The following is a 27,212-nucleotide window of genomic DNA, read 5'->3' on the forward strand; positions in this document are numbered from 1 at the left end:
TATTTAGCTATAGTTTTCCAGCTCCCTTTCTAAAACTTCTAAAACCACAACTTTTCATACTTTAGCACCATTTTAAAAATTCTTCATTATGACAGATATCAGAGCAATCACCATGCAATCATTATTAAAATCATAGTTTAGAAAAGGAGAGTGCGGCTTCTCTGGCAACACTTGTGAGTGTAAGGGGACCGCCTCTGCCCAGTCACCGAAGCTGAATGGACGTGAACGACCGAAGCCACTTTGGGATTTGTTTGTTTGTTTTCACCTGAAGAGACTGTTGCATTTTCTGGTTGTGTATACTCACACAGCCATAGCATATAAATACATACTACAAACGTGCTTTCTCCTCCTTCGGGGGAATCTTAAAGGTAAAAAGAACTCAGGTGGGACTCAAATAAATTGTCTCTAACTCTTAAATCTCTCTGAGAGTATAATCACTGAGAATTAAAATTTGTATAAATTGTCCTGGACCGTCCCATCCAAGACAAGAAAGGCAGAATGAATGCCTCTCAGGGCCCTAAAGGAGAAAGCCCAGCACAGCCTTAAACAGGGCTACCAGGAGGGCTGCAGGGTTTGTCAAAGAAGCCCTCAGAGCCCCAGACAGGTGTAAGCCAGCTTGTCTCTCTTCCCTCTGCCAACCATTTACACAGGCCACAGAGGACCCTAGGCAGCCACGGGCCACGTCAAACAATGAAGGCTGGCATGTTCGACCTCCTTTTTGTAAAGGCAGACAATCCTACCCTCAGCAAGACTCCTTGGGGCAAAATAGGTTTCCACCTCTGGCCCCCACATCACCCCCCTTCTGAAGGGACCACAGCAGCCAAACTCTGATGCCCATCCACTGAGCAAGGAGGGGAGGGGCCGACCTTCCTCCTGCTCCGAACCACTGGGTTGTAGGGAGCTGAAATCTCACAAAAGCACTTTTGTGTGGCTTCACTTCCCGTTACTATCGCTCTGCCAAAAACTACAGCAACATCACAGCGAAAGCGTGTAAAAGCCGACACAGACTTGATAGCTAAGCGCAAGCACATGTTGGCCACTCCAAGAGTGCCCTGTGGAGGAGGCTGTGCCTACCTGGCAGACTTGCCCCAGTCCTTGGCAGGAACCTTCCCCAGGACACTTTTGCGACTCTTTCAAGCCCTAGGAGCCTCCTCCCAGCTCCTTAGGAAAACCTCCGCAGGTCTCCAGGGAAAGCCATAGCGCCCCCTTCCCCCCATCCCAGACCTTGCACTAGCTTCCTCCTGCAGGCCCCCAAGGCACTGCTGCCACCTGGGTCTACACAGCTTAGGAGCTGCAGAAACTGGCACAAGTCCCTCCACCTCGATGGCATGTCAGGTCAGACGGGCAGTTTAAAACCTCTCCTCCATTTCACTCCCCGTCCCCCAATTTTTTTCCACTTTCTAGATCATTCCCAAGTGGAACTGATTTTTTTTTTTTAAGTGGTGCTGACCTTTGCAGAGATCTGGGAAGCTCAACAGTGCAGGCTTTCCAACAAATGTTCCCTTTCAAAACTGAGGGAGCATGTTAGATTTTTTTTTTTAAGTTAAAGAAAAAAGATAAAGACTTCTGCAGCGGTTCCTCCCCAGAGTAAACGGCCCCATGCAACACAAACCTTCAGAAAGGGCTTTACAGCCCTCTGCCGGTCCCAGGTGCAATACGGGGAACTCAGCCCCAACCCGGCCGGAGGAGGGGTGAGAAAAGACTTACTCAAAGATCCCTTTAGTTCCCCCATGCTGAAGCCCCAATTCCCTAACCCATTCCTACCCGATTCCCTGCCAGTTACTGTAACAGCAATGCAAACATCATCCTCTCCCCAAATGGGGCAATGGTGATGTTTACAAAACACACGTATGTGACATTCGGTAGCGTCAGGTCATCTCTTCCTAGGGCTTTCGGATACTTCCACCATAAATGTGTGCCCGAGTGGTGAGTGTGTGGGTATGAGTGTTGTGTGAACGTGCGCTCTCCCTCCTCCGTGTGGGCTCCGGGCCAGACTCCGACGTGCACCGCACACTAGGTGATAGGCTTGGCCCGCAGCTGCTCTTCAGCAGGGCGTCCTTGGTGGCACGGCTGCCCCCTCCCTGGCCCTCATGCTACCTGCAGCCGCACGCCTCCACTACCATGTCCTCGTATTGCTTGTAGACCACGTTGTTGGCGGCGTCGATGTAGAGGATGCTGATGGGGCTGAGGCGCGCGGGCACGCAGCAGGAGGCTGGCGCCGCATCCGGCGCCATAGAGTTCAGTAGCGTCTGAATGATGGCGTGGTTCGTGGGCTCAAGGTGCGAGCGCAGCGGAAAATCACAGACGCCCTCGCAGTGGTACGCCTCGTAGTCCAGCGGCGCAATGATCCAGTCATCCCAGCCCAGCTCCTTGAAGTCCACGTGCAGTGGCTTGCGGCTACAGCGGCTCCGGCTTCTGCGCCCGTGGCCCCGGCCCCCACCCGCGCCGCTGCCCTGGGCCGCCCGCGCTCCGGCCAGTGCCGTCCGCCGCCGCCTGCGGCCGCCGATGACCGCGGTCGATGACCCGATGGCGGGTCCCGGGTCCGGCGGCGGCTCAGCTGCCAAGGCAGCCCCGAACGCGCGGGCCTGGGCACGGATCTCCCGAAACAGGCTCTCCTTCCTCTGTGTGCGGGAGGAGACGACCAGCAGCGCCCGCTCCTCCTCGGCTGCCCCGTCTCCGCCACTAGAGCCGAAGCCCAGCAGCCGCAGTGCCAGCGGGTCCCGCCCGGGACCCACCACTCCGCGCAGCAACAGGCAGAACGCGCTGGTGGCGCGCGGCTCCCAGCGGTGGCGCCGCACGGCGTCCACCACATCGAACACCTCCCAGCGCGCTCCTTCCAGGTGCTCGGCGGCTCGGGAATGCAGCAAGCGCGGCGCGCGGGCGGCGCCGGGGCACGTGGACAGCAGCAACAGCGGCGAGGTCGCACGGCCAGGACCCGGCTCCGGAGACTCGCGGCGCAGCACTCGCAGCTCGGCGCCCACCACCTCGTCGGCGTCGGGAAGGCTGGACACGTCGAACAAGAAGCGCTGGCCGGTCTCGGCTGCTGATTCGTCTGCAGGGGACGGGCAGAGAGAGAAAAGAGTGGAGTGAGAGCGAAGCTGGAGCCCGCGGCCGCGGGGCCCCCCAACTGCAAATAGCCCACCTGCCCTGGATGTGGGAGCAAGGCTCTCTGGAGCCGGCTTGGCTCCAGCCTGAGAGCCGCCAGCCTGGCCCAGAAGAAAGGGCGCCTTCGCCCAGATTATCCAGGACCTGAGCTTTGGTTCATCCAGCCAAATGATGTTCCGACAGCCCACGGACATCAATTTAGCGCACCCCCGCACCGAGGCTAAGACTTAAGACCAGTACAGCTGCGCTGCCTGCCCCAGGGCCGAGGGTTGTCGAAGCCGCGGTCGGAAGCCAGATTTTCGGTCGGTGGCGGAAAGAAGGACGTTTGGGCGCATCAGAAGTCAAGACCGAGAGGTCAGGCCGACTGTCTGTCACAGGCTCCGCGCTGTGCGAGGACTGCTCGTTATTGCCCTGCTGAATCCTCAAGAGAGCCTCAGAGTCCCGGTGCTGCGAAAACGGAAAATTCTTGTCCCCTGAAAACTGCTCCTGCTACCTCTCTCCCTCGGCCCGGCCTGGGCATTCCAGCCGTCCACGTTCTCCCGGCAGGGGGATGCGTCTGCAGAGCTGTACAGGTCCTGCAGTGCCTTCAGCCTCTTGGCTTTGCCGGAGAGCAAAGCTCAGCCCCTGGTCGCGAAGCGGGACTCCAGGCTCAGCGGCTCCCAGGGTTTCGGCGATCTCCGACGGAGGGTCAAGGCGGCAAAGGAGCGCGAGTAACCTTCTGGGAAGAGTCTGAGGCCGCGCGGGGCCGCGGACCCAGTGGGGTCTCCGCGCAAGCACGCGCTGGTGCCTTCACAGACTTATTCTTTCCGTCCAATTATGATTCATCTCAGGCTTCGGGATTTTATTTCTGGTCGTGGGCACTTTTTTCTTTGGGGGCTCGGAAAGAAGAAAAAAGTTGAAATTCCACCAAGCGGCAGATAAGGAGCTCCCTTTGAAGAAGGTCATATGGTTTCGTTTTGCCCCAAACTCGGAGAAACTGTGCCGACTTCCCCCAGTTTGGGAGATTTGCTCACCAGCCACGGTCGCCAGGCCACCAACTCCTGGGTCTGAGGTCTGGGTGCGCCCAGTGGCCTCAGGAGACCTCAGGCAGCCCTGCTCCAAGTTGAGGCTCCGGATGGACTGGGAAGAAGGGGAGGCGCTGGACAAGTGCTCCCCACCCCCACCCCCACGCTTTCTCCCAAGGGCTTGCTCACCCAAGCACTTTCTCTGAGCTTCTCTGGCAGCCTCTCCAAGCTTCAGTGAGGTGCTGCCACTGCACCCTCTCCTTCCAGAGGGAGGAAGGCAAGGCGGCCTTACTAGCCTGGCCCACCAAGCAGAGCTCCCCAGGAAAGGATTTAGCCCAGGCTGAGGCCTAACTTGACCTAGTAAGGAGCATCTGGGTACCTCTTCAATCTCAGGACCCTGCACACCTCTCCTCTCTCACATCTGGCAGCCCAACCAGCAGCATGAGGTCCAGGGCCCTCCCTGGCTCTGTACCCAGGACTCAGGCTCCCTATGTGCCCTAGCATCCTGTCCCAGGGGGCATGCCAGGCCCTCAGAGAAAACTGAAAATTGCCACCAGACTATAGGGCTATTTGGGCCCAGGATGCCTGTATCCTAAATAAAGCAGTCTACATAGACCTTTGTGCTGGAGGGGCTGGGAGATGTGGTCACTTGGCCGCTCTCCCCTGCTCTCCCTGGCTAGAGTCGGGCACATACAGCCCCCCAGTGGCTTCCAGGCAGGGCCTGGATTGCAGCAGCACTTACTTTCCTATCCTATTTGTCTTTCTTTCCCTCCTGCCTTCCATGCTGAGACTCTGGCTGGATAGAATTAAGGGAGAAATTACTTGCATTTCCGCCTGAAATTAGTTAAATTTTCCCTATCTGTCTGCATTAATGGCTTCAATAGAGATTAATACAATCCAGATGACACACACCAACCACCACAGCCTCACCCACATCCTACCTTTGGAGGGCTCAGGGCAGAGTAAGGTGGGGTGCTTGTCCCAGAGAGGCCTGCATTCCTGCACGGTCGCTGGCCGTCCTCTCCTCTCTACACAGCCCGAGTCCTCCACTCTGGCTCCCCCGGGGCCCAGCGCAAGCCAGGCACCCAGAGCTACACACCTCCACCCAGACGCAGCCTGCTGAAAAGGGCCCTCCTCACACCTGGGGATGCCGCCAGCCTCTCCAGAGCCATTTACAGCCTGATGCCTGTTCTGTCCAGCGTTCCCCTCGGTGCTCCCCAGTCTTTTTGTGCGGCCCCCGCAAGACTGGGAGCTGCCGAGCAATGAAGCAGCCGCACCCACTACCATTGCGCAGTCCCTCCGAGCCGGACCCCATCCTTGCTTCTCCGGATCTCCAACTCAGCCTGCCTCCTCGAGGGGACCCGCCGGCCGACACGACCAGGGCAACCCGGCAGAGGGACCGGCTCGGCCCTTTGGGGCTTGGCCCCGCGAGCTGCCGCGGCTCTAGCCACAGTCCAGGCGCTGCGGGTTCGGGTGCGTGGGCCTCGGCGAAGTTTCTTTCTCTAGCACCTGAAGCTGGGACGTGCGGAGACCCAGCTCCTGGAATGGAATGGAGCAGGGACACGGCTCCGGCGGCGGCCGCAGCCTAGGACCAGACAGGATGGACGGGCGCAGTGGAGGCGTGAGTACCTTGGGTCGCCTGGTCTGCGAAGCCGGTGATTGTGTCAGCGCGGCCGTGGCGGCCAGCACCCGAGGTGGAGGCGGCGACGGCCCCGGTCGGAGCCCTCCCGGCCAGGCTGCGGTAAAGCGACATCATGAACTGGTGCGGCACCACCGAGCCGTTCCTGAAGCCGGAGCCCGCGGCGCGGCGCGCAGCGCTGGGCCCGGGAGCCGCGGCGGCCGGGGCAGCGGAGGCGCCCGCAGCCGCGGCGAGGGTCCTCCGGCCGCCGCCGCCGCCCCCCGGACTCCCGGCCGGCCCTGCCCCGGCCGCTCGCAGCACGGCGGCCGCTTCGAGCCCGTCGCGGGGGCGGCAGGCGCTCAGCAACCAGAGGCACAGCGCGGCGGCCGCGCTCAGGTCCATGGGCTCCGAGGGCCAGGCGGGCGGGCGGCGCGGGCTCCGTGGCTTCGGGAAGTCCCCCGGCGCCTTTTGAACATAGTGTTTAATAATGGGGGAAGTGTGCGCAGCAAGCTGCGGCCCCCCCTCCTCTCCCACCCCACCCCCGCCCAGCGCCCGGAGCAGCGCCCCCTGCTGAACGCTGCAGCGGCAGCGCCGCGCCCCCTACCCCGGCCGTACGCCGAGTCCAGAGTCCGAGCCTCCTCCCCCTACCCAAGCGCTTCGCCCCCACTCTCGCCAGGCGAGAGTGTCACCCGCCGAAGGCTCCCGCCACAAACCCGGGCCCCGCCTCCCTTCCCCGCGGCACTGCCACCCCCTCCGCCCACGCTGCGCCCAGGCCAAACGCGCCCCTCGGAGTCCGAGGCTCCGGGGCATCGAGCGTACCCGCCCAGCTCCTTCCCCACTCCCCTAAGGAGAAGCACCCGCCCTCTCCCCGCTCCAATTCCGTGGGTGCCTGAGACGCCGGAGGTGGGGCGGCAGAGGGGTCGGCCCCTTCTGGCCGTGCCACCGCCCGGTGGCCAACGTGCCCAGAGAGACCACAGGGTGCGTGGAGGCCACAAGTGCGCGCAGGGTTGCCACAAAAGAGCGTTTTTGATCACGGGCTCGGCGGTCCCCCACCCTGGCCCAGCCTCCAAAGATCGGGGCGGGAGGCCAGAGCAGGGGAGGGGACCCGTAGGGAAGAGAAGGCCAGCGGCTGGAAGGGTAGGCCGGAAAGACAGATGGACCAGGACCGACGGTCGAAGAGCAAAAGTTTGGGCACGGGACACGCGCTTAGACGGGAGCCAAGATCTTAAAGGAGCCCAGGACCTACGAAGGCAGCCCCGGGGTGATGAGGGGACTCCCGAGCGGGAGCCACTCCTCGAGTTCATCTATGCGTCGTCGAAATTGAGGACCTTCTGCCCGCCTCCCGGGGGGCCCTGCTAACGGAAACGGGCTACCAGGTCTGTTGGGGCGCGGCCAGAGCCAGGAGGGCGGGGGGTGAAGAGGCTCCGGGTGGAGCCTCCATACTTGCTTCTTGCTCAGGGTGGTGGGTGGGTGAAGAGGTCGCCCCTGGAGCAGAGTCGCGCGGGCAGCGGGGCTCTTGGGTCCGCAGCCTGCAGGAGTAGGTCCCGGAGGCCACATTTCAGGGAGACGCGCCGCGGAGGGAGGTCGTCGGCGGGTGTTGGCGCGGCTCCACCAGCTCCCTGGACATCCTTCGAGTGCGAGGAAGCCCAGCGGATGGACGATCCTCTGTTAGGCAGACGGAGGGCCTGAGTTGCACCGATCCCCCGCAGCCGGGTAGGCGCGTGTTTTTCTTTTAAAACTGTATTTGCTACCGAACTCGAACTCTAGGTGGGGGCGGTGCGTCATGGTTACTTGGAGTGGGCGATTCGACCCAAAAGCCGGCTGGTCCCGACTCCAGCCCGGCTGCCCCGCACTCTGACCCACGAAAGACGCCCCATCTCGGGGGAGTTCCTGGGCCAACTGTGGCCCAGGCTTCCGAGTTCCCCTGAACCTGCTGCTTCGTCCCAAGCGAGTCCTCCGTCGTCGCTGTGCTGACCGCCGCGGTGTCCCAGTGCCGGCTCAGTTTGGGACTTTGGGCCACTCACCACTTGGGGGTATATGGGGGCAGAAGGGGCCTGGCAAGGGGTCACAACTCGGGGACTCCAGGCGGATCAGGCTGGCGGAGGAGAAAGGTCCAGTGTTAGGGCGGGGAATGTCTGGGCAGGAGGGGCGGTGGGGGGCTGGGATGACCAGGACTCCTACGTTAATCCGTCCTACTTTGGGGACCGAGGATGGAGAACCTCGACGGAGCCGAGGTCATGGGTCTCCCTCTCTGGGTGGTTCCGGCACAGAGCGGTCCTGCAGGAACCCACCCAGGTGGTCGGTCAGAGCCGACCCCTAGAGACGCTGGTCCCTCAAAATAGTCAAAGCCCAGCGGCTGGCAGTCTGTCGGAGGATGCTGGTGCTGGGTCCCTGCTATCTTTCTTGGCCTCCTTTCGTCCTGCAGCTACGCATGAACAGTCTTTGGATGTTTTGCAGATTACTTCGACTATGACTTTTGCAAACACCCTGGAAACTTGAGCTGGGGTCAAGTACTCCTGGGTCTGGTCCTGACGTTGATCTCTTAACAGCCAGTCCCTTGCATCATCCGGCCTTCAGTCTCTCCAACTGTGTGAGGGAGAAAATGAAAGGGCCCTGGCACTGGCTTGGCATAGCAGGTGCCAAATAAGTGTTTGTTAATTACATGACATTTCCACCTTGAAGCCACCTTGGGGTTAGGAATTCGGCTTGGGTTGGGATCTCTGTGCCCTTGCTGTGCCTGTGGGAGCAGGCCGCGGTGCTTCTTTGAGACTGAATTTCCTCATCCGTAAAATGGGGGGATCCTCACTTCAGGAAGTTTGTGCGCATCCAGGATAACAGGCTGGCACAGAGGCTCCGTAGCCTTGTCCCTCTCAGGCTGTTCTGGCTCCCCAAGGTGATGATGGCTGAGCGAGAACCAGCTTCTAGGCACTGGAAGGCTCTGGAGGAGGATGCTGGGAGTAGGGGGGTGGCAGATGCCGCTGGAGCCACCCCCCACCATCTGTGTGCGCTTGAGCCAGGCCTTCGCCATTTTCACCTGTGTTTCTTGGTCTGAAAAATGGGGCAATGATGCAGTCATTCTTCATTTATCCATCTCTCTCTTCATTCCTTCTTTCTAGTAAATATCTACAGTGAGCAGCTGTGTGCTGTAGATTCAGCCATGCACAGGACAAATGCATGGAGCTTTCTGAAGAACAGAATAGACAATAGAGAGAGTTCCCGATGTGGCTCAGGGGGTTACAAACCTGACTGGTATCCACGAGGATGCGGGTTCAATCCCTGGCCTCACTCAGTGGGTTAAGGATCCAGCGTTGTGGTGAGCCGTGGTGTAAGCTGGCAGCTGCAGCTCTGACTTGACCCCTAGCCTGGGAACTTCCATATGCTAAGAGTGTAGCCCTAAAAAGCAAAAATAAATACATAAATAAATAAAAATTAAAAAACCAAAAGAGATCAAGACACGTAAATGTATAAATGCACGTGAGTATGTGGTGCACTGTCAGGTGGTTCAGAGCAAAGTGATGGGAGGTGGATCCTTTTTGATCAGCAGAGGACACACTGAACCAGAGCCCAGAGGAGAGAGGCGGAGGGAAGCTGGGGCCACGGTTGGCACCCTCTTCTTCCCCTCAAATGATAATAGCAACCACTTGTTCTCCTCCAAATGCCAGGCATCCTGCCAACTGGTTAACCCACCTCCTGTCACTTCATTCTTGCCACTGCTCTGTCCTGTAAGGTAAGTATTGTTATTCTCATTTTATAGACAGAGAAAGTTGAGTCACGAAAACATTTAACAGCTTGCCCAGGTCACCTGCTGAGAGGTGCCCGGAGTCCTCTTTGTGGAAACCTCGCTGCCCCCAAGTGAGGTGGGCTGGGCCTGCAACAACCTCTCCAACCTCAGCGGAGAGGCAGACTGCCCAGCCTTTCCTCACAAGCTCTCTGGAAAATTCTTAGCAGAAAAAGAACTCTCAGTGAAGATTACGAAGACATCGCCTCGGGGGCTCCATCCTACTCTGGTGTCTGCTGGGAGCTCACAACACCCACCACAGCAGCAGGGCCTGCCCGCGGCTGGAGAAGCCACAGAGCTCAGAGCAGGACGGGCTCGTTGGAGCATGTGGTCCAGCAGCTAAGTTTACACGCGGCGACCGGCTGGCCTAGCGGGTCAGGCCCACAGCCAGGGCTTGACTTGACCCCGGTCTCCAGATGCCCCTCCCAGGGCTCCCCGGACCCACGTCTGAGCGTCAGCCCAGAATGAAGAGGTGCCTTCCCTGAGGACAGAGAAACACGAGACCAGGGGCGCCAGCCCTCCATCCCTGACTCGATGAAGATGAGGCTTCCTGGTCAGCAGGGGGCACTACGGGGCCACCAGTGCCAGACTGGCTCAGGCTTGCCTGAGGCTCCGTCCTGGGGGACATGGGAAGCCTTTGGCAGGTAGGTGGGCAGGAGAGAGGTGGCGCTCCCTGGAGACCCAGAGGCCGTGCCCTTCCTGCTGCTGAGCGCACTTTGAAGGTGGGTTCCTCTTCCTCTGTGTTGCACCAGCAGGCACAGGGCAGCTGGTGATGAGGCGGGGGGCAGGCCGTCCTAACTTCTGCTCTTCATCAGTCTGAAGACGGTCCCCCACCCCCCACCCCAAGAGCTCCAGGCTTCAGCTTTACCTCCTCAAACAGGGGAGGTGAGTTTGGCTCCAACAGAGGGAGAAGGGGAAAGCAGCCTGGTTGAAGGTGGGTGTTTTGTGATGGGGGGAGGAGGGGGACGAACAGTCCCCACCATCCCCACGGTCCCCACGTTCTCACCCCAGGTCCTTCCCTCTAGGTGAGCGTGAGCACTTAGCCCCTCACCACTCATCGTCCTTTGCAGAAGCTGTTTGCTTTCTCTGACTACCGGGTTTCTGACTCAGGTCCTAGAATCCAAGGATCTGAAGGAATATTTGGGGTTATTTGGGCCAACGTTCCATATTATGCCTGATCCATCCCAAGCTGCTGTCCAGGCTGTGCTTATATACCTGCAGAGATGGTGATGCCAGAATTCAGCCTCTGTCTGCAGATGCCGAATTAAAACACAGAGACAGAGTTTGGGGTAAAGGAGAAAAAAAAAATAGCTTTACTGCTTTGCCAGGCAAAGGAGGGTCCCAGCAGGCTAACGCCCTAGAGACTGTGCCCCCCCCCCTTAGAAAGAATTGCAAGGAGTTTTATAGTAAAAAGGAGAGAAACAGGTTTTTAGATAGGAATCAGGATTGGGACAAATATGCATTCTTCTTTCCTGGGGGGAATGTTAGTCATCAAAGCTGGAGTCGGGAGATGGCGGTGTGCTCACGACGGTGGGCTTCTGGGTCATTGCCTGGAATAACGCTACTTGTGAAAAGGGCATATGGATCAGAGATTAGAAAAAATGAGGAAAGTTCCTGAAAAACATAATGTGCTAACAGCCTTTAACCCACAGGCAATTATGCTCAGGCTGCCTAATCTTTAGCTTACGGGTGATTGTGTTTAGGGTGTAATTCCATCAGGGAGAAGGACAAAGAAGCACTCTCAGCTGTTCAGTTTTAAAGCAGTCATTTCTAAAAGAAGCACAAGCATTGTAACTTTTCTCTTAGGTGTGTAAGATGCCTGTGTTATGTGTATCTCTTGAGAGGGAACCGGGATCCTGCCCCCAGACCGTGCTATTGTTGCTTGACTTTCCTCCCTCCCCTGATCAGCAACTGTCGGAACCTGTCCCTAGGGACTCAGGAAGGTCATGGTGGCCGAAGGAGGCCCATTTCCTAAGAACCAGAAATGGGGGATACGGAAAGGCTCCTGCACCCTGGAGCCCCACAGGGCCATTCTGGTTTCAGAGGGAGCTCCCTCGCTGTCGCAGGCAGCCTTCTGAAGGTGAGGGAGGTGAGGACGTTTGCACATGGCACCTGTCAGAGCCACCACACCCCTCAAAGGCATCTCTGCTCCCAGGAGTTATGAGCCACCTGGAAACATGAGCTGGCACACTGGGTTGATGCCACTTAAGAAGTTAGTCTTGGCTTCTGCCAGCTAGAGCCACCTTGTGGTGACCTTCAGGCCCCAGAAATTGGAGTCAGGCCTGCTCAGCCTGGAGCCACTGCGGACACCAGGCTCCCTGTCTGATGGCAAGAGCACGAGAAGGTTCCTTAGCGATGCCCTGCTCTACACCTTGCATTGCCCACCTTGATCGCCTTGGAGGGCAGGCAAGTCCCCAAGGAGGGGACTGTCACCTGGCATCACAGCCATCAGGGATGTTGGGGCCCCTCTGTGATCTGTGCCTTTGTTCTCCCTGCGGCCCAGCAGGTCTCATCCAGCTCTGCCCTGGGCGATGTGGGGGTGCGGCTTCTGCCTGTCCATTGTTAGGGGCTCTGGGTCTCTGCAGCCTGGCACTGTCTTGGAAGGGGTAACAGATGCCCTCTGGCTATGATGTTGATGGCCCCTGAGAGTCAAGAGACCAGAATTCAAGTCTGGACTCTAACTTTGGACCACAAGTCCCTTGGCCGTTCTGAGCTTTCAATCCCCCACATGCACGGCGAGGCTGACAATCTAACATCCACCGAGGGTCCACCTGTGAGAGATGGCACGTGTGAGGATGGGGCCTGGCACCAGGGACCCAGCTGGGAGCCTGCCTGTGGTCCGGACCCATCATGACTGTTGTGATTCAGAGCCAGAGAGGATTAGTGGCAAGGAGGCAGGGTTAGGCTGGCGCCCGGCCCCTGAGGATGGTGCCCCTGGGAGGGGGAGGGGAGGGAGATGGTGACAACAGCCCTTAGAGGGAGCCACCTCCCACCGCATCTGGTGGTGCTGTTGTCCATTCAGCCGGAGATGTGCTGCAGGCCTCTCCTGAAGAAAGACCTAGGATGGGGCTGTGGGGGCGGGAAGATTCCAGCAGGGCTCTGGCTCAGCTCCGTCTGATGCCCAGGTCTGGGCTTCCTTGGGCTCGAAAGAATTTGCTATGCTCAATCTACGGCTGCTTTTTTGTACCAGGTAACCCCGGGCAACAGCTCTGGCATCCACGCCCAGACAGCTGCAGCCCGGCCCCCGCCACCGGCTTGGCCTACCCTTAGGGGGGAGGGGAGGGGACAGAGAAGAGGGGAGAAGGGAGCTTCTTTTCCAGACGTTTCACACGGGACCTCTCAAAGCCCTTCCTTGGGTTTGGGACCAGCGGCAGAGGGCTGGCAGATACTGCCATCTGCTGGTTAATGTTTCTAATAACATCACAGTGGGGCTGAACTGCCCTGAAATACAAAAACCAAGCCAGTCTGGGTGAAGACTCAGGAACCCCACAGTTGAACCTGCCCACCTGGTGCTCTAAGGAATCCTGGGTGTTGAGGCGACAAGGACCAGGTGCCTTACTGAGGTCAGGAAAGAAACTAGTGTACGGGGTTATGATAAAGACATGGCTTCCAAAGCACCTTTGGGGTGGCTAGCTTTGTGACCCTGGTTAAGCTAACCAACCAGGCATCCTCCACCTTTTCATCTGTAAATGGAGACAGGAACTCCTACCTGCCAGATGTGCCAAAGAATAAAGGAAGCAAAGAAGGTGAAGTCCGTACCATCGTGCCTCGCCCCCAAATTAGTGGCTTTTTCTGTTTTCTGATTAGGTGAGTCTTGGTTTAACCAGTTGGAAGCCTAGTCTAACCTGTCCAGCCAGTCTCCTCGGTGGGGCCACCACTGTCTTTGAGGCATTGCCCCTCTTCGACTTGCCCGTCTGCAATACTGTGAATACCCGTAGCCAGAAGTTGTGTCTCCACTCGATTTTCTTGGAGACTTTTGTGGACACAACCTAAAAAAAAGGATCCAATGAACTTCTCTGCAGAACAGATCCTGACTCACAGACTTTTAAAAACTTCCGGTTTCCAAATGAGACAGGGTGGGGGGTGGGGGGAGGCACTGGGGGTTTGGGATGGAAATGCTGTAAAATCAGGTTGTGGTGATTGTCGTGCGACAATAAATGTAACAAAATTCATTAAAAAAAGACTAAAACCAAACAAACTCCTCTTGGAAGAAAAACTGGTGACTTTGAGAATGTGCGGTGCTGCGCTGTCCTCCAGTCATCAGCAGCGAGGAGCGTGGGGTTTCCGTTCCAGACACACGGTGGATAGGGAACCAGACTGTCTTCTCCAGCCAGGAAGACAGGCGCTAACAGAGTCAGGTAAGAGGCGGAGGACCCAGAAGTGGTGTCCCCTGGTCCAGGGAATGAGACCTTGCAAACACCCCAGAGGATGAGGTCATTGGGACCGAAAGGACATTGGTTCCCACAGCAGAGGGTCAACTGGGAGCATCACGGGGCTGACCCTGAACCTGGCATCCTCAAGTTGGGTGGCCTGTCCCTGGTCTTCTGGCCCATGTGGCAAAGGCAGCCGCAAGCTTGTCAGGGGTCAGTGTCTCAGCCTGCCCTGCAAAGGATGAGGCAGTCTACCACCCTGGGGACTTGTCCCCAGGCCACGGCAACCGCCAAGTGCTTCCCACTTTCCTAGGAAGCTGATGCAACTCTAAATAATACCTTAGTTTAGGGCAGAGCCCCGGCTGGGTCTGTCCTTCCAGATGGGCTTCCCAGCTTGCACAGAGTTGGGGGGACTCTTGTCGAAAAGTTCATCCTGATTACTGGGGGCACAAATCTGAGTTAGAAAAACATAGGGTGACACAAGCAAAATCCCCAAAGTCACCAGCAAAGCATTACAAATTAAAAGAGTAGTGAAGTACCATTTTTCTTTACTTCTCAGGTGAATAAAACTGAAGATAAAAATCCATCACTGGTGAGAGGAGAAACAAGTGGGCATTCTCTATACCGTTGAATATAAGTTCAGAGAGACTTTCCAAGAGCAGTGTGACAGCAGCAAGGTTTTAAAGCAGGAAATCCTTTGGTTCAGTGCTTTCACTTGTAGGAATTTATTTAGTTATAGGTACACTCACAGAAGTGGAGATAAATATACAGGGATTTAAAAATTGAGGTAATAGTGAAAATCAGGAAGGACCAAGTGGTATTTAAAAGGCAAATTAAAGTGTGCTACATCCTCACCCATGAATCCATGTCCCTCCCTCTTAGAAGCATGAACTAGATTGGAGTTCCCTGGTGGCTCAGCAGGCTAAGTATCTGGCATTGTCATTGCTGTGGCACAGGTCTGACCCCTGGCCTGGGAACTTCTGCATGCTGCACATGCAGAAACAAACCAAAAAAATTTCGGTGCATGGTACAGAAAGATGCCCACAAAATATTGGATGCTGGAATACAAGTGGGCAGAGTAGAGGGAGAGAAAGGGGCAGACTCTCAGGTGGCCACACCGAAGGTCAGGCCACACTGATGGACGTGTGTCTGTCCAGCTGTCCCTGTGTCTGTCACTGTCCTTCTGCCCATGCTCTGTATCCCAGCCCTCTTATCTCCCTGGGGGGTCTCTCTCATTTCTTTCTGCTCTGTCTAAAAACAGATTCACATTTTTACATCATAAAACAATAAATCCTCCTTGGAGGGCTTCCTTACCATCAGATATCAATATAAACAAATTTTCGTGTAGCACTCACAGCAGAATTGACAGATCAAGACAACAGAATCGGGAGTCGAGAAGCAAAGCACAACGTTTGTATATATTTAAAATGTAATAATGGTGACAATTCCAGTGGCAGAAAGGTTGAAGTATTTAATAACACTTACTAATGAATGATACCAGGGATTTGACTAAGCTTTTTGAGAAAAAAAAATTACCTTTATCTCACAACATAATCCAAAATTAGTTCTTAGTGAAGCCAGGAATTGATTGAAGAAAGTGTGTTTGTTGGTGGTGGTGTGTTTTTTGGCCACGCCACAACATGCGGAAGTTCCCAGGCCACGGATTGAACCCCAGGCACATCGGTGACAATGCTGAATCCTTGACCACTTGACCACCAGGCAACTCCCAGGAGAAAATATCTTTGGAGGAAATATGTGCATATTTATATAGTCTGGGGTAAGAAGCACTTTTCTAAATATGATTTCATTGTAAAACGCACCGAGAGACATTTCCATGGTTGGAACTACTTTAAAAATCTTAAAATGTGCATGTAAAAAAAAATCTGAAAACAGGATTGACTTTAACCAAATGACCCCCCTCAACATCACAGACCATGGGGACACTGGCATCACATGTCCCCCTGATCTGCTCACCAGTGTGGTGCTCCTGTTAGATATCACCCGCATCCGACCACGAAATGAATTAGGTAAGTCCCTGCCCAGGAGCACTGGAACCATCGGCGTCAGCCCCTCAAAGGTGTCAGTGTCATGGATGACGGGAAAGCCAGGGAGCTGTCAGAATAAAATAGGTGAAGGGGCTCGACCATTACATGCAATACACAGCCCTCCATCCAGGTCTGGACAGGTGGCAGGGGGTGGAGGAAGAACTTATAAATAAAAGACATTATTGGGACAGCTGGACAAATTGGAATACGATGGTATGCTAAGTGATAGCATCGTCTCGATGTCAAATTTCCTCAGGTCAACTATAACATTGTGGTTATAAAAGAGCATACTGTTTCTTTTTAAAATTTTTTAACATTTTTAATTAAGGTATCATTCATTTGCCATGTCGTGCCAATTTCTGCTGTACAGCAAAGTGACCTAGTCATACACATACATCCATTCCTTTTCCTGTATTATCTTTCATCAGGTTCTGTCCCAAGAGATTGGCTGTAGCTCCCCGTCCTATTCAGTAGGACCTGGTTCAGCCATGCTAAATGGACTACTTGACATCTCCGCACCCCAAACTCCCCGTCCATCCATCCCACTCTCTTGCTCCTCCCCCTTGGCAACCACACGTCTGTTCTCTATGTCTGTGAGTCTGCTTCTATTTTGTAGATAGGTTCATATGTGCCCTATTTTAGATTCCACATATGTGATATCATACGGTATTTGTCTTTCTTCTTCTGACTGACTTCAGTTAGTGTGATAATTTCTAGTTGCATTCCTGTTGCTGCAAATGATTTCATTCTTTTTTATGGCTGAGTAGTATTCCTTTGTATATAGGTACCACATCTTATTCCAGAGAATGGTCCGTTTCTAAGAAAGCACATGCTGAAGTATTTTAAACGAATGTCATGATGCCTACAACTCTTAAATGTTTTGGGAAAAACACACAGAGAGATAGAAAGGATGAAGCACATGAGGCAGGGTTAACCATTCTGCCGTGTCTCTGAGAGGTGCAGTCCCCTCCCCTCTCCAGGGCTGAAGGGCTCATCCCTGCTGCTGGGGAGGTCAGCAGTTCTCTGCTCTGTCCTCTCTGGGACCTGCCTTGGCCTCCCTGGGACCATCCAGCACAGGTCAATGTGGGGGTATAAAAGTACACCCACTTGTCTCAATTCAGGGGAACTCAGGAGGGTCACCCCAGCTCCCCCTGTGATGGGCTGGGGCCCCTATGGTCACTGCATCGCACTCAGATCCCTCCAGCCAGCCCTGACCCTCCCACTCCTATCGGTAGAATCGCCAGGGGAGGGGGGATATTCCCACCGATTCCCTCTCAGCAGGAACCCAATTTAGGAGAAGGGTGTACAGACGTAGTAGTATGAACTCTTCCACTTTTCTGTGGAATTTGAACCTTTTTCCAAATAAACACTTGGGGGTGGGGAATAATCAAAAGATAAAGAGGGGCTAACATTCGGAGTTCCCATTGTGGCTCAGTGGTTAACGAATCCGACTAGGAACCATGAGGTTGTGGGTTCGATCCCTGGCCTCCCTCAGTGAGTTGAGGATCCAGCGTTGCCGTGAGCTGTGGTGTAGGTCGCAGATGTGTCTCAGATCCCACATTGCTGTGGCTGTGGTGTAGGCCAGCGGCTACAGCTCCAATGAGACCCCTAGCCTGGGAACATCCATATGCCGCAGGAAGTGGCCCTAGAAAAGGCAAAAAGACAAAAAAAAAAAAAAAAAAAAAAAGAGGGGCTAATATTTATCACAAAGGGTTAGTATCTTAAATATATCAAGCATTCCTACAAATCAACAAGAAACAAAACGACTTTTCTAGATGTGAAAGGAAATAAACAGGAGAGTTACAAAGAAACATTCTAAGATGGACAAACTGGTTAAACATATATTTAACCTCACGAGGAATCAAATAAATGTACTCCTACTCCTCAAACAAGAAATGCCATTTTTTCATTTAACCAAGTCAGAAGATTTAAGATAATGAATCCAGGGCTGGCAAGGGCTTGGGAAGCCACCTCCAGCCTTCCTGGGACAGTTTAGTGGCAGATGGCAAAGCCATGGAGTAAGTTCTGTTTCCCTGGTGGCTAAGCTTGCCAGCCTTCCGCAGCCCTTGTTCCTTTAATGTCCAAACGAAAAGCCTGGAATTGCTTCGCCCCTGACACTGGGAATTCCTGAGGATTCCCCAGAGCCTGTGCTTCCTGTCACCTTTTAATCCAAGACGCTCCCTCGGAATCCCCGCCAACTTGTCACGTCCTGGGACTGCGGTGCTGCGAACCCTGCGCCCCACGCCTGGTGCCATCTTCTTCCCTTATTTCAAAGACTGTTTCCCCCAGACCGGTGTGCATGGTGGCTTGTGAAGGTTTGGGTTACAGAGCAGAACAGGCCTTCTCCATGGGGCCGGGGGCCCCCTATCCGTCTCTCCCAGGGCTCAGAAGCTGCTGGCAGAAAACGCCCCTGAAGTTTCTTTGACTTTATAAGACAAAGAGATTAAGCTCTCGGTCTCATTTCTCTTCTCCCAACCTAACGAGACCCTCCCTTACTCAACAAAGTACCCAGACTCACCAAGTGCCCACACGTTGGCACGTGTCCCCCCATAGTTCCTCCTTGTGTATTTGGCTCAAATATCAGCCAGCGTTTCAAAGATCACCCACCCCTGTCTCCCACCATCCACCTGCCACCTTTCCATCTGATCTCCGTAGCTTAAGGACTAGACAAGTAAGTTATGGTACATCTGTGGAGGATATTCTAAGTAATCATCTAAAATGATGGCTTGGAGTTCCCGTCGTGGTGCAGTGGTTAACGAATCCGACTAGGAACCATGAGGTTGCGAGTTCGGTCCCTGCCCTTGCTCAGTGGGTTAACGATCCGGCGTTGCCGTGAGCTGTGGTGTAGGTTGCAGACGCGGCTCGGATCCCGCGTTGCTGTGGCTCTGGTGTAGGCCGGTGGCTACAGCTCCGATTGGACCCCTAGCCTGGGAACCTCCATATGCCCAAGAAGCGGCCCAAAGAAATAGCAAAAAGACAAAAAAATAAAAAATAAATAAATAAAATGATGGCTTAGGAGGAGTTCCCATTGTAGAGCATCGTAAATGAATCAGACTAGTATCATGAGGATACGGGTTCGATCCCTGGCCTTGCTCAGTGGGTCAGGGATCTGGCGTTGCCATGAGCTATGGTGTAGGTCACAGACTTGGTTCAGATCCCGCGTTGCTGCAGCTGTGGCTTGGGCCAGCAGCTGTATCTCTGATTCGACCCCTAGCCTGGGAACTTCCATATGCCACTGGTGCAGCCCTTTTTGAGAAGAAAAAAAAAAAAAAGGTTTGGGAGGTAATTTCACATGGAAAGCTGTTTACAGGATCATCAATGAAAAAACAAGTTACAAAACAGTAAGACTATGTACGGTTTAAAAGAAAAGCTATTTCTTATATATAGGAATAGAAAAAAAAATGTCAGGAGGGCAAGAACAACAAAATATTGATCATTGTTGTGTCTGGTACAGAATGAGAGGTGATTTTCCATTTATTCTTTTAGAATCCATATTTCCTAGTTTTTCTGCAATGACCATGAAGTCTCTCTATATAATAGTTTTAGAAAATCCTCTGCTTGCCTCCTCTGCTTCAGAATCAAGCTTCTGGAAGAGGGTGCCACACTCGGCGTCCTCGCCTTCCCCTCTCTGGTCCCCTCTTCACCCCTCCCTCTCTCTGCCCTCATCTTCCTAGTAGGATGTGGCTCATCACACCCCAGGCTGCTCCTAAAATCCTCTTGCCCTATTGTTCATTCTGTGAGTCCGGCCCTGCTTCAGGAGACATGTAAACACTTCTGTGTGACACCCAGGGCCCCTGAGTGCAGCCTCCTCTCAGGTCACCCCTCCCCAACCTTTCTCCCCAGCTCCCCGGCCACACTATGGTTCTCTGGTAGCACCCTGGCTTTGCGCTGCTGCCTAGAACACACTTTACCTCTTCTCCTCCTCCCCCTCAATCCTCCCTACCCCATACTGAACATTTTTAGCCAAGCCTTATGTAAGTACTTTACAACTGTACCAACCAGGAATCCATTGCAGAAAACCCCACATAGAGGGGTTGAAGCACTCACTCAAAAATCCCAAGAGAGAGTCTAGGGCTGGTATGGTGCCTCATGTGCCATCAGGTTCCCAGCCTCTTTCGTCCTCAATGTGTAGACCCCAGTTGTGCCTCGTTGTCACAAGCTGGCTGCTGCTGCTCCAACATCGTATGTATCTCCTTTCTAGGCAGAAGACAGAAAAGGTACAAAGAGCTTTCTCTTTGTAAGGTCCCTTTGCAAGGACCTCTGTATAGATGGCAGAATTAGGTCACATGGCACCTTCTAACTGTAAGGGAGGTTTAGAGCCTGAGTGCTTTACCTATGCAGCCTCTGTGACAGTAAAAGGCAAAGAGGAAGGGGCTGTGAATGGCTTTGGGGCAGCTCATCTACAGAGTCTGCCATACATTTCCTCTTATTTCAGTCACGTGTTTTCTCATTTAATTCACAGCAGTGTTATGAGTTAAAGTGCTATTTCACCAATGAGAAAAGCACCCACGTTTTCATGCCCCACGACTGGTACCACCTCCACCTGAAAGAACCCCTGTCTGCCTCAACCCCTAGCTGAGCTGCTTACATGCCGTTTCCCGTGCACCCTGGGCCTGCCCTCGTGTGGACAGCTCCACCTGTTCCCGAGTGGCATGTGAGCCCTGCAAGGGAGGCCTGTGTCTTCTGCATTCCCAGGGCCTGGCAAGGTCACAGGCTTAGAGTTGTGCCCAGGAGCGTTCGCCGAGTGACAAATGAGGTGGTAGCTCTGCTCGACCTGACTGCCAGCCCCATGAAGTGCCAAAGCATCACTGTAGAAGACAGAGACACATCAGCAGGTCCCCAGAAGACCCACCCCACCAGTAAACCATGGCAGTGCTGGTGCACAGCGGCATAGCCAGAATTCAGATTAGACCCCCTGCTGGCTGTGGTGTCTCTAACTGACCGCACTGCCTCTGAGGTCCAGTGACGTCCCTGGGGGTGACTGAGGCCCGGAGCGCTCCTCCCAGGGCAGCAAGAAGGGGGACTATAAGCTCCTCCGCAATGTGGTTTGCGTTACCGCAGCTTCAGCCATGGAAGGGGCTCCTCAAGTCAGGCAGGAAACAGAAAATATCAGATTTAGATTCCACATTCCATGCATTGTATACAATTATCCGCTGGAGCCACATAGGGGCACGTGGGACCCACAGAGGCAGAAAATGGGATTGTTCTCCGGGACAGGGTTACTCTTTCATGGGAACCAGTGGTATTCTTGGCCGGCGCCAGGTGTGCCAAGGCCCCCAGCGGTGTGCACTCTGGAATCCTGGGGCCTGCAAGGTATTGGCGACAGGCAGGCTACACATTAGAGCAACACAAACACACTGCTGGTCACTAGGACCCAGGCCCTGAGCTAAGCGTTTTGCAGGCAGCTGCAAAAGAGCTGGCGAACTCGTTGACCAGAGTTCCAAGGTGGTGCAGGTGGGGCGGGAGGCTGGTTCTTTGGGAAAATGCAGTCAAGCAGAAGCCCCTCCTGCTCCTGCCAGAGGGCAGGGAACAGCCCTGGGACTTGGGGTCAGAAGAAAGGAGGAGAGGGCACCTGGGAGAGAGATTTGCACCCAGAGAGGGGGTTCAGTAGCTCTCTAAGAAGGAAACTTGGGGTGACGAAGTCTGTCTCCTTGACTAAGCTTTAGATTCTTCTGTACCTTCTCTTAGCTGAGCCTGGACTTTGGTCCCTGCCCTGTCCTTGGCCAGCCCAGCCCAGTCTCAGGCAGAATCCTGCTCCGTCAGTTTAGAGAGAATCCCCACCCGGGGTATCTGATCCCTCTCGTTCGTCATCTGAACCAGCGCCTCCTCCCCCACCTTTGAGGTCTAAGCCCTTGGGTCTGCCTTCAGCAAGAAGCCCCTACCCGACCCTCACCTACTCCTGAGCCCTCTCCCCACCGACCCAGCTGCAGGAGTCTTGAAAAGCGTCTTCCTGACTGTTTTAACAAGCCTCAGAACAAGGCCCCCTAAGTGAGGGAGAAGAAAGACCCCGAGTTCCCAGCAGCTTTTGCTGGACAGGCCCGGTTGGCCCCTGGAAGCTCACCCCTCACGGAGGGCTCTAATTTATCTGCCGGTTCTGTCACCTCATTGGAGCCTCCTAACATCTCTCTGAGCATCCCTGGGGCCGTGGCCGCCCATGGCCCTGTTTCATCAAAGCTCAGAACGTCTGAAGCAGGGTCCTGGGCGCTCCGATGCTTGCACCTGGCGCTGTCACTAATAACGAGAGGCCCACACCAGGACGAGGACGTGCGTGCGAGCAGGACGGCTCGGACATAGGGTCGCGGGGGCCGCTCAGCTCCGGGGGCCCGCGGACGCCCTCCGCCCTCAGTCCCTGCGCAGAGGTCCAGCAAGGCCCGCAAATGCACCGGCCGAGCGCTGCGCGTCCGGCCCAGCGCGGTGGCCGCTAGGCGGCGGGCCGGGGCCGGGCCGGGCCGGGGCGGGCGGGGCGCGGGGCGGGGACGCGGCGACGCCGGCGCCTGCGGGTCCCGTGACCGCGCGCCCCGCCCGGAGCCTCGCCGTCATGCAGTCCCCGGCGGTGCTCGTCACCTCCAGGTGAGCCCGACCCCGCACCCGGCGCCGCGTCTCAGGCAGCGTGGAGTCGGGGGCTCGGGGGCCCGGGAGCCGCGGCCGGTTGCTCCCAGGGCGCGGGAGCCGGCAGAGGCAGCGGCTCCCGGGCTCCCGGTCTGCCGCCCAGGCTCCCCAGCGCGGGGGCCGTTGACCCGGGCTCGGCCCCTCCACCGCCCCGCGGGAGAAGCGGGCAGCTGCGAGTGCCCCCGTTTTACAGATGGGGAAACTGAGGCCTCCCCCCCCCCCGCAAGGGCTAATGAACTCACCCAAGACCCACTGGAAGGACTGGACGGGCAGGTCCCGCGCAGGCGGGCAAAGAGGGAGGCTCACTTCTCCCCTTTCCTGTCCATCTGCCTTCATTTCTTTTCGGGAACCTAGTTTTGTATCTTTTCAGCGCTCATCGTGTGTACGGCCCAGTGCACGGCAGTGGGGACGGGGTGAACCGGGCAAGGCTGGGCCCAGCAGGGGAAACAAGGATGGAGGCAGACCGATGCTGAGACAGGGTCGTGGGTTCCGGTCGCCATGGGAACACAGGGCAGGGTGTAACCCCGGCTTCTGGGAGGCAGTGAATGAAGCCAGGCTCTGCTGGAGGAGTGGGCATGAACCAGGTGAGGGGGGAGAAGAGGAGGCGGCTGCTCCAACAGGTGGCTCAGACAAGTGCAGTTTGAGCAGAGGCCTTGGCAGGGTCCCTGGAGGCAGAGGATGCAGTGTGGGCCCACCCTGGTTCCGGGTGGAGGACTCAGCGCAGAACAGATCCTGGAAAGGCTGCGATGTCCGTGCTTTTACTTCCCCCCTTTCTAATATCTGTCTAGCCACTCACTGCAACTATTTTCATATACTCCACCCTGTTCCCTCTACACAAGATCTTGGACTAAGGCATCAGTCTCTTACACAAATGAGTGGTGTTTTTCCAGCTGCAGTCTGAACATCCCTGTGCCCTCAGGCTGGTCTAGAAAAGTACGATTCTTTAATCGAACCTTGATGTCAGCCCTTGCTTGGTGTCCTCTGCCTGGTTGCTGGTCATGTCCTCGTTGGCAGAAGCGTCCCTAGTGCCACACAGCTCACCCCCACCCCCTCTCGCTGAGTCTCAGTTTCCTTTTCTGCAAAAAGGGCGTTTGAGGTTGGCAGGTGTGAGCAGACCAATGAGGGTGTGACTTTGGCGCTGGGAGCTGGGGTAGCAGGTGGATGGCTTCCCTCACTGCCCCGCCTGCACGGGGCTTCTTCACAGATGCTGGGGCTGGTGGTGAAGGCCAGGTGAGTGGTTCTAGGATACAGCAGTGAACCCCTTTCCCAAACTTCCATGGGGCAGGTGGACAGTGGGTAAATGCGTGGTGTGTAGGGGGGGTAAATGGTGTGAAGGAAAATAAAGGGATGGGGAAAGAGTGTGCTAGGAGGAGGGCGTGGCGTGGGCTGGGAGGGTCTTTCTGAGAGAGTGGCGGGTGGGCAGGTGCCTGACAAACGAAAGGGCAATTTTAAGAAAGAATGTACTGGGCAGAGGGCACAGCAGGAGCCAAGGTTCTGGGGCAGAGGGGTGCTTGGGCCCCAGCGAGGAGGCCACTGTGGCCCGAGGGGAGTGAGGCAGGAAGAGTGTCGAGGGATGTGGCGCAGAGCTGGGGGCCTGGGGGCAGGGGACCGTCCAGATAGGCCTCCCCGGCTGAGGTGTCACAAAGGGCCGCTGTGCTGTGCTGACGGGAGGTGGGTGAGCTGGGCGCAGCGAGGAGGCCCTTCAGGAGACGCTGGCAGTGATCCACTGAGAGCTGATGGTAGCTTGGTCCAGCGTGACGGTGGCAGGGAAGGTGAGAAGTATCTGGGTTCTGGCTATGGTGCGAAGGTTGAGCTTTCAGGGGGTTTTAATAATTGGCTCTGAGAACAAGAAAAAGGAGTCAAGGAGTTCCCGTTGTGTCTCAGTGGGCTAAGAACCCAACACAGTGTTCGGGTGTTCAATCCCTGGCCTTGCTCAGTGGGTTAAGAATCCAGCGTTGCCACAAGCTGTGGCGTATGTCACAGCCGTGCCCTCGGATCCCGTGTCGCTGTGGCTGTGGCTGTGGGGTAGGCTGGCAGCTGCAGCTCTGATGCGACCCCTGGCCTGGGAACTTCCATGTGCCGCAGGTGCAGCCCAAAAAAGAAAAGAAAGAGGAGTCAAGATGGACTGCAAGGCCTTTGTCCTGACTGTCTAAAAAAGTGAAGTTGCAGCGGCCCCGACGGGAGACTGAAGAGGGCGGGTTTGGGGGAAAGGTGGGAATCACTGCTGGTCTGGACGCGGTCCTTGGGAGGCTTGTTGACAGCCACGTGGAGGTGTTGGGCCGGCAGCTCGGAGGAGTGTGGCTTTGAGGGGAGAGTCGGGACTGGAGAGAGGAGTGGGGGGACCGCTGGCCATAAATGGTGTTTAAAGTGTTGGACCTACTGGGGATCAGCTGGGGAAGGCTGCTGTGCGAGAGAGGCCTAAGGGGGTGCTCTGGGCGGGATTGGGGGGACCACGCAGGGAAGCTGGGCAGGAGTGGCCAGGAGGGCAGAGAGCCGAGAGAGACTGGGGGTCCTGGGAGCCAATGAGGACAGAGCTTCAGGGAGCAGGAGGGACTGTCACGTGTTGCTGGAGTAGGAGGAGCAGGAAAAATGACCTTTGGGTTTAAAGACCGGAGGTCCCTGGCCACATGGGCATGCGCAGTTGCAGTTGCATGATGAGGACAAAAGACTCGTTGGAAAAGGTTCAAGATCAAACAGGAGAGGAACCCGGGACAGTGAATAGAGGCCGTTCTCTTGAGTTTTCCTGAAAGGGGAGGGAAATGCAGCAGTAGCTCAAGGGGATGATTGGGCCACAAGAGATCTTTGGTTTGTAAGGAAGGGAGAATGATCCAGGAATGGCACAGAAAAGAGCAGGTAGACACAACATCCTTGAGAAGGTGAGGGGTTGGCCTCAGGTAGGGGCCAGCCAGAGTGGCCCCGGTGGCAGGGGAGGCAGATGCAGGCCAGCTGTGGATGCCCCGGGACATGCTCGGACGTTCTCCCTCTGCTTTCCTTTCTCAGTAAATAAACAGGAAGCAGGGTCATGAGGGAGAACAGGTACTGGGGTTTGCTGAGTCAGGCAACTCAGACTCCAGGTCTTTCTACTCAGCGGGAGGCCCTAGGAGCAGTGTCAGCATCACCAGAAGGCCGCTTAGAGATGCGGACACCCAGGCCCTGCCCCGGACCTGCTGGATCAGAATCTGCATGTTGACAAGATCCCCAGGCGACTTAGATGCACTTCACAGTTCGAGAAGCTTGATCTGGGGTGTAGTTGGGCAAACTACACCTATGGGCCAAATCCTGCCTACCACTTACTTTTGTAAATAAACTTTCTGTACTGTCTGTGGCTGCTTTCGCTCTAAAACGGCTGAATTAGGTGGTTGTAATGGAGACCCTGTGGCCTGGAAAGCCTGAGATATTTACTATCCTACCCTTTACAGAAAAGGTTTCCTTGGAGGCCCAGGGAAGAGGGAGAGAGCGGGGATTAGGCTCAGGCATGTAAGTCAGCTGGCGGATGTGGTAACGTGAAGAGTGAGTCAGCAGCCTGGATCTGCCTTTCTCACCAGTTCCCAGATGAGATGCTGCGGGGACCACATTTGGGGAACCCCAGGTCGGGACTAAGGCAGGGTTGCCAGGCCCAGCGTAGCAGCTTGCAGGTTGTGGCTGTGAATTTCAGGAGGCCCGGTCAGCCTGACTGTGTTTACCTGGTCACGTGCAGCTGCTGGGTGCAGCTTCAGAGAACTGGAGAGTTTAGGGAAGAGGGCAGGGGAGCTGAGGCCTGAGGCTGCGACCCCAGCACTAGAAGGGGCCTCTCAGCTCGGGAGGCGTGGGAGGGACAGCAGAAAGGTGGAGGGATCAAGGATGCAGGTCCTGGGGACCTGTCAGGTGTGGGGTTCTGAGAGGGAGGAGGAAGCTGGGCTGAGAGGAGCTGCAGGTCACTGGGGACATGGGGTAGGGGGGCAGCCTAGAGTGAACCCTGCCCCTACCTCTGACCTCTGAGCCCAAGGACAGGTGACTCCTTTTTGTGTCTAAGCAGTAGTATCCCTTGGTAGGGCTGTGGAAGGCGGGAGTGCCTTGTGTGTGCATGTTGCAGGGGGAACCTCCAAACAGAGCCTGTGACAATGCCAGCTACTTCCTCGTTGTCACCTGTTTTCCTACTGGGAAAACAGCCCTTTGTTCCTGAGTGACCCAAAGGCGGGGCCTGGGCCTGGGAAGCCAGGCTTTAGGAGGGGCTGGCATGTGGCGGGTGGGTAGCCTGGAGCTCTGGCCACAGAGGACAGCCAGCAGAGCAGCCCCGGCCCCAGGCCCGCTGGGCCACCCCGAGGTCCTGCCTGCGTTTTGCTCGGGAAGCCTGCTGACTTGCACCTGAGTTTCCTTTGCCTTCTTTCCCTCCGCAGGCGAGTTCAGAATGTCCACACAGGCCTGGACCTGACGGTGCCGCAGCACCAGGAGGTGCGGGGCAGGATGATGTCCGGGCACGTGGAGTACCAGATCCTGGCGGTCACCCGGCTGGCTGCATTCAAGTCGGCCAAGCACAGGCCCGAGGATGTCGTCCAGTTCTTGGTGAGCTGGGGGCTCGGCCGGGATGCTCCCGAGGGGGCCCAGGGGTCCAAGTAGACAGACACACTTGCCACCAGGGTGCAGGGAGCATCTGGATGTGAGCCGTGTCCTAGCCAACACTCACTCAGCCTGAGAGTGCCAGGG

General features: G+C 56.0%; 2 protein-coding genes and 1 long non-coding RNA gene across 5 annotated transcripts in view; 1 reads left to right on the forward strand and 2 right to left on the reverse strand.

The window, feature by feature from the left end:
• Positions 1-27,212, reverse strand: part of LOC146404936 (uncharacterized) — a 639,839-nt gene that overhangs the window by 111,357 nt on the left and 501,270 nt on the right. The window lies entirely within an intron of this gene.
• On the reverse strand, positions 1,712-6,195 carry GDF7 (growth differentiation factor 7). The gene is made up of 2 exons (XM_003354910.5): positions 5,739-6,195; positions 1,712-3,052 (listed from the first exon to the last, which is right to left on the reverse strand). The coding sequence occupies exons 1-2, from the start codon at positions 6,127-6,129 to the stop codon at positions 2,094-2,096; spliced, it is 1,350 nt and encodes a 449-aa protein (XP_003354958.2). The 5' UTR covers positions 6,130-6,195; the 3' UTR covers positions 1,712-2,093.
• HS1BP3 (HCLS1 binding protein 3) overlaps positions 22,428-27,212 on the forward strand; it is a 38,284-nt gene continuing 33,499 nt past the window's right edge. For 2 of the 3 annotated variants that reach the window (XR_014842460.1, XM_003354913.6), the window contains exons 1-2: positions 22,428-22,490; positions 26,906-27,071. Coding sequence is in view for 2 of the 3 variants with exons in the window: in XM_003354913.6 (XP_003354961.4) it covers positions 22,459-22,490; positions 26,906-27,071 (198 nt within the window). In the remaining variant the exon portion in view is untranslated. Of the gene's footprint in view, positions 22,491-22,768; positions 23,760-26,905; positions 27,072-27,212 lie in introns of those variants that run through there. The other variant, XM_013996311.3, reaches the window with a different exon arrangement.

The sequence above is a fragment of the Sus scrofa genome, chromosome 3, assembly GCF_054392235.1.
Source record: "Sus scrofa isolate SSC_HxYL_T2T_F1_AM1 chromosome 3, Sscrofa_HxYL_maternal_Yorkshire_Landrace_v2.0, whole genome shotgun sequence".
In the NCBI taxonomy this organism is placed as follows: domain Eukaryota; kingdom Metazoa; phylum Chordata; class Mammalia; order Artiodactyla; family Suidae; genus Sus; species Sus scrofa.

Bases quoted from the DNA above. Each gene is read 5' to 3' on its own strand.
- GDF7 (XM_003354910.5), bottom strand. From the start codon at position 6,129: ATGGACCTGAGCGCGGCCGCCGCGCTGTGCCTCTGGTTGCTGAGCGCC. The intron at 3,053-5,738 runs GTACTCACGCCT...CGTCCCCTGCAG, and splicing joins CGCAGACCAGGCGACCCAAG to ACGAATCAGCAGCCGAGACC.